The sequence below is a fragment of the Echinops telfairi genome, unplaced genomic scaffold (assembly GCF_000313985.2).
Source record: "Echinops telfairi isolate 266 unplaced genomic scaffold, ASM31398v2 ScPeMD7_23;HRSCAF=83, whole genome shotgun sequence".
Classification (NCBI taxonomy): domain Eukaryota; kingdom Metazoa; phylum Chordata; class Mammalia; order Afrosoricida; family Tenrecidae; genus Echinops; species Echinops telfairi.
In genome coordinates, this window is record NW_022103920.1 from 21,129,410 (window position 1) to 21,134,995 (window position 5,586).

The 5,586-nt window shown below is 42.7% G+C and overlaps 1 protein-coding gene across 1 annotated transcript in view; it reads left to right on the forward strand.

Moving 5' to 3' along the window:
- The first annotated feature begins 5,273 nt into the window (after nucleotides 1-5,273).
- The window catches only part of TMEM229A (transmembrane protein 229A), an 8,485-nt gene continuing 8,172 nt past the window's right edge, over nucleotides 5,274-5,586 (forward strand). The window contains exon 1 of the mRNA XM_045288931.1: nucleotides 5,274-5,396. Coding sequence (XP_045144866.1) covers nucleotides 5,274-5,396 — 123 coding nt within the window. The remainder of the gene's footprint in view (nucleotides 5,397-5,586) is intronic.

Here is a 5,586-nt window from a genome sequence, read left to right on the forward strand (position 1 = left end):
TTATTATTGTGCCGAGGTAAGATTAAAGTAGAGGTCCAAAGTCCATCTGCTTCCTTGTTGCATTTGTCTATATATACATATATAAATAAATACATACATATTTATATATGTACATATATACATATTTTTCTTCTTTGCGCTTTTTTTCCCTCCTGTCCTATTATCATGTTTACCCACCATTTGCCTCTCATTAATTCCTCACTGATACAATCTGATTGATCAAGCAACAATTTTAGAACACTTACTATTCCACTGTACCCGAAATTATTGGCTCACCACTCATCTCACCCTGCCACTGTCCCTCCCATGCCCCCCAGGAATTGTCAGCCCTGTCACTGCCCCCATAGGGTTGTCTACCTTGTATAGATAAATACCAAAAAGAAAACCACCCCAAAACATACATACAGTCGCAAGTCTAACAGGGATCCTGATATAGAGGCTATGAATATGTCTCTGTAAAATATAGAGAAGGACAGGTTATATTCCATGAGTCTAGTCCCCATTTATTTCAGGATTACACCTCCTGGGTCCCGCTTACCTAACAATACATATACCCTTTTCGTCTTCAGCATTCATGTCTGAAAAGCGCACATCCTAAAATTTCCCATTGCTATTCCTGCAGGCAGGGCGGGAGTGGTCTAGTACCCCGCCATCCTTTACACCTTTTGTTCTGTTGATTTGTTTAATGTAGTAGAAGAAAAATGAGGTTGAGACTCAAAAGGCTACTCATCATACACACAGGGTCATTTCCTTAATATGAGTCAGAACTGTGGTTGATAAGTGTAAAAGGACAATCAGCAATGGAAAAAGATCTAAGCAGTTGGCTCAGAAGTCAATACTCATAGTCAAAAAACCCAATATATGATATAAAGGAGCCCCGGTGGTATAGTTGTTACGTACACAGCTGGTAATGGTAAGGTCAGTGGTTCAAGTCCACCAGCAGTTCCATGGGGGAAAAGACATGGTAGTCTGCCTCCATAAAGAGTATCATCACCTTGGAAAGCCCTGTGAGGCAGTGCTACACTGTCCTTTCAGGTCACTATGAACTGGAACTTACTTGATGGCAACAGATTTGGTCTTGTTTTTATATATGATACAGTATCCCATTGTATTCATAAAACAGTTGAAATTTTAAAATGCAGTAAGATTTTTTTTTAACCTATCTAACTGGCAAAAAGCCAAAAAAGTGTGTTAACCCACTATATTGACAATTATTGTGTAAATAGGCCCTCTCATCATTGTTCATGGGAATGCAAATGGATGCCCTGTATAAGGAGAATAATGTGGCAACATTTATCAAAATTACAAATATACACATGCTTCTACCTGACAGCCTCACCTCTAAGAACGTTTTCCTTAACATACATACTCCCACATGAATCAAAGGACTGTGATCAAGGTTTTTCTATTGTAACATCTTTTATTATGACAATAGGTTTGAAACAACTTAGATGCCCAGCAGCAGGGACCTACTGAGGAAAGCCATGATTCATCCAAACAGTGCAGTCTTAGTTGGCTCTTTCAAGAAAAATGGGGGAAGAGTTATTTATGTGTAGACCTGGAATTATTTCCAACCTTTAGTACTAAGTGAAAATAATAAGGTCCAGAATGCCATATAGTGTGTAAAGATGGTGGAGGAGCTGCTGGTTGATATGGACTTGCACAGAGCCTCTCTGGGTGGGCAGCAGAGAAACTAACACAACTGCTTGTCCTTGGAGAGGAAATGAGGGGGATTTTTGGTATACATATCCTTTTGTATGAGCTTAAGCAAGCTATTTTAACACTTGAAATGCAATTTCTCTATTGTAAAAAATCCCTATCAGTTGGCACTTCTTCCCTTCTGGCCTGCAAGGAATTTGGTGATAAGGCATATGAAAGCATTTTGTAAACCATCAAGTACTACAGGAAGGTCAAAACAAAAGAGTTCCCACACATCACAGTACTGATTCTGTGTACTTGATCCCTACTGTGAAAACCCCCTGGTCTTCACATACTTTCATAGAAGTTCAAGACTAAAGTTTCAAAAATGAAGGACCCTATACAAATGCTACCCTGTTCATTGCTATTTTGATGGTATTTCTCATCCATTCATTTATCTTGCTGTCTAAGAATGATCCTAAATCTTTAAAACAAACTGGGGTCTCACTCTCTATGCCATATTGGACTTTAAAATTTTTATTGGAAACTTAAACAATATATGTACTTTGCCAGGAAAGCTTGCACCCACAAAGAATACTGCTGTGAGGATTTGCTTACAAAGGAGAAAACTGATAAAGTCCATTCTGACTCACTATGTCCCAGTACAGAGGCAGAGTGCCAGATGTTTTTCTCCCCTCCCCCACGGAGCTGCTGATGGACTTGAAGTGCTGTCCTTTCAGGGCGCAGTTGAGTTCTTCACTACTCTGCCAGGGCTCCTGAGTTAAGAAAGATGCGTTCCCCTCCTTAGAAGGAGAAAATGGAAGAAGGGCTTGTCTGGCGCCCAGTGAGAGACATTCTGGGCACAAGTTAGTGAGTTACAATGTGAAAGGGTGGAGGATACACTCATGACAGACCGACTTCTGTCAACACTGCTGAATTATATTTACAAATCATTAAATCAAGGAAGCTCTAGACCTGTTCAAATAGCAGTGTACTTGAATCAACATGAGATTCCGCAGACATTGAGTGATCTCTCGGAGCAAGCTTTTGCAGTAGCGACCGCAAGGGAGGCAAACAGCCTCAGTAACTCAGATGCACTTCCCAGATGACAAAACACAAGCGTGAAACATGTTAGAAAATCAGGATGGCCTTCCTCATGCTGCCTGATGAACTGTGAAAGGTGGCACAGCAATAATTGGAAAACCGCAGGTAGAAGAAGTCAGGCCCAGCATTATGGAAAAGATCAACATAAACAGGGTTGGAGAATAAATAGTATTTACTCAGTTGTGGAGGAGGGGTGCAATAGAGTGGTCGAAGATGAGTGAGTAGAAGAAACAAGGGTGGAAGATTTGATCTTGACTATCAAGCCAAAGAGTGAGGGTTTCCACTGCACGTCATAGAAATGTTTTGGAGAGTTTTAACCAGAATGAGCAACTTTCAAAGTGGTGACTTAAGGAGGTGACACTGACCGTGATGCTCAAGACAGGTAAAAGGAGAGTCAAGTGACTATCAGTAGGGGTGTTGATAGTGTTTCTGGGGCAGCCCTGGCAGAGCTGATGATGGTTGGAATAAGGGGCACAACATCCAATGTGGGAAGAAAATAATATATTATGAAAATGTTATTTAATGAGATGTTGTTGTTGTTGTTGTTGTTCTTAGGTGCCACTGAAGAAGTTCCAACCCATGGGGACCCGGTCCTGTGTCATCCTCACAACTTTTCCTATGCCCATGCCCATGGTCACAGGCTGTGCCAATCCATCACTTTGAGGGCCTTTCTCTGTTTGTCTGCCTCTCTACTCTATCAAGCATGATGTCCTTCACCAGGGACTGGTCATTCTTGACAACATGTTCAAAGGTGGAAGGGGAAGTCTGGCCTCTAGAAGCAGCACTCAGGCAGTATTTCTTCTGAGACAGATTGGTTTGTCCTTTTATCGGTCCTTGGTAATTTCAATATTCTGATCCTGCACCACAATTCAAAGGCATCAATTGTAATCCATACTGAAGGTTGAAATCTTTGATCTTCAGTAAGTCCTCATTTGCAGCAAGCAAGGTTGTGTCATCTGCCTATCGCAAATGCCTGTAAGCTTTCCTCCAATCCTGAGGTCACATTCCTCTCATCCAGCTTCTCTGATGATTCGTTCAGCACACAGATTGAGTATGCATGTATGGTGAGAAGCTATAACACACACACACACACACACACACACACACACACACACACACCCCTTTCCTGATTTCAAACTGTGTGCCATTCGATGAGATGGTGGAGAGTAAAAGTAAACTGGACATAAGGACTGCCGGGCATGGGAGTTGAGTGCTCTCGGGGAAGGAGTCAAGGTTACTTATATGGGGAGGACAGGATGGGCCCAGCAGACACCCTTCCCCCAGGAGTCGTCAGGGCTCTCTCCAGGTGCATACTCCATCTCTGTCTTTTTAGCTATTACTCTGTTTTGTGCGATTTACTTATCTTCCTCCCCTGAGACTGAGCTGCTTCAGGGTAGGACCCTGTTCTAGTTGTAGCATCTTAGATGCAAACTTGTTTCTACGTGTGTTTTTTTATAAAGGAAGAAGAAAGAATTGTGGGAGAGTGGAAGAGAAGGCATTGTTTAAGAGGGAGAACTGAACAATGGAATGGTACACATAAAGAGTTACAATTGACAAGATAGCATTCAAAATAATACAAGTTTACAAATTCATTGACTGAAAGTAAGAGCGCAGGCAGTGCCATTATCATGGAAGATGGTGATATATCACCCATCAGACAGATCACAAAAAGCATGATCCCACAGGTCAGGCAGGGGAACCACAGCTAGAGTGAGGAAGCCACTCCGCTGCTAGGGGACAGGAGGCAGAGCCAGGAAGGGAATGAATACACCAGGAGCTATCCCCTCACATCAGGGACTGTGGGCCAGCAGGCCTGACCCAGCCTTCCAGAATGTAACTGAAAAGGACTCTTTGGTTCTGAGCCTTAGTCAGTATCCCTGCTTCACATGGCGAAGATGGATGTAAAGAAGCCGGTAGGGACAGGAGACTTTTTTAAGAGAGGTAAGGTGGTCTGGAGGAAGGAGCTCTTGGGTCCTAAACAAAGACCACTCATTAACTGGGTGTGTGGATTCTGGCCAATCACATTTTCTGGTTTGACATAATTATGAGTTATAGATATAGGCCTGTTGTCAGTGGATGGAGTTAAGGACAACATGAGATAATGTAGCAACTAGGTACTGGACTATAAAAAGGATTACTTTTCCTCCTAATGTCTAATTGGAGGTTTTACCGTGAAGTCAGACTCTAAAGCAGATTGTGATTGAGTAATTTCAGCTTCACTCTGTTTTGCAAGAGTAAAGTTCTTTGGTGAGGAAGTTTCACTTGAAGTAGCTAATAAAACCCACTCATCCCTATCTTCCTCCCTTCTGCCTACATGCCTCCTGCCCCAGAGGACTGTGGCTATGGAAACAAGAGACCAGGCAGGGTTCAGGTGGACAAACCACCACCAAGTGCTCTGAGCAGTCTGATTCTTGTTTATCAAGACAGGGCATGAACATCCTTGTAGGCTGGTAGCTTGTTAGATCTCTCCAGGACACTAAGCCTATCATGCTGCGTATACATCTGTATCCAGAATTTATTAACTTCGCCACATGATTGAAAATGAACGCTGCAGCATAAACTGCAGTCTCTGTGGGGGCAAGGTCCATGTGACATTCAGCTTGGCATCCTCAGTTCACAGCGAGTACCTGGGATGTTGCAGGTGCTCAGTCAATGTAAGTGGGGCAGGCTGTAGAACCACACGAAACAGGGCTTCCATGCCCTAACTTGTATTCCTTGGCTGAGATCTATGTTTGCTAATTTCACCTGCTTCTCATTTTGCAACGAGGCTTCAAAAAGTTGGATAGATTTTCCTCAAAGTCCCTGGATTAGCTAATGCTTCTGTTTAAAGGTTTGGTGTGTGTG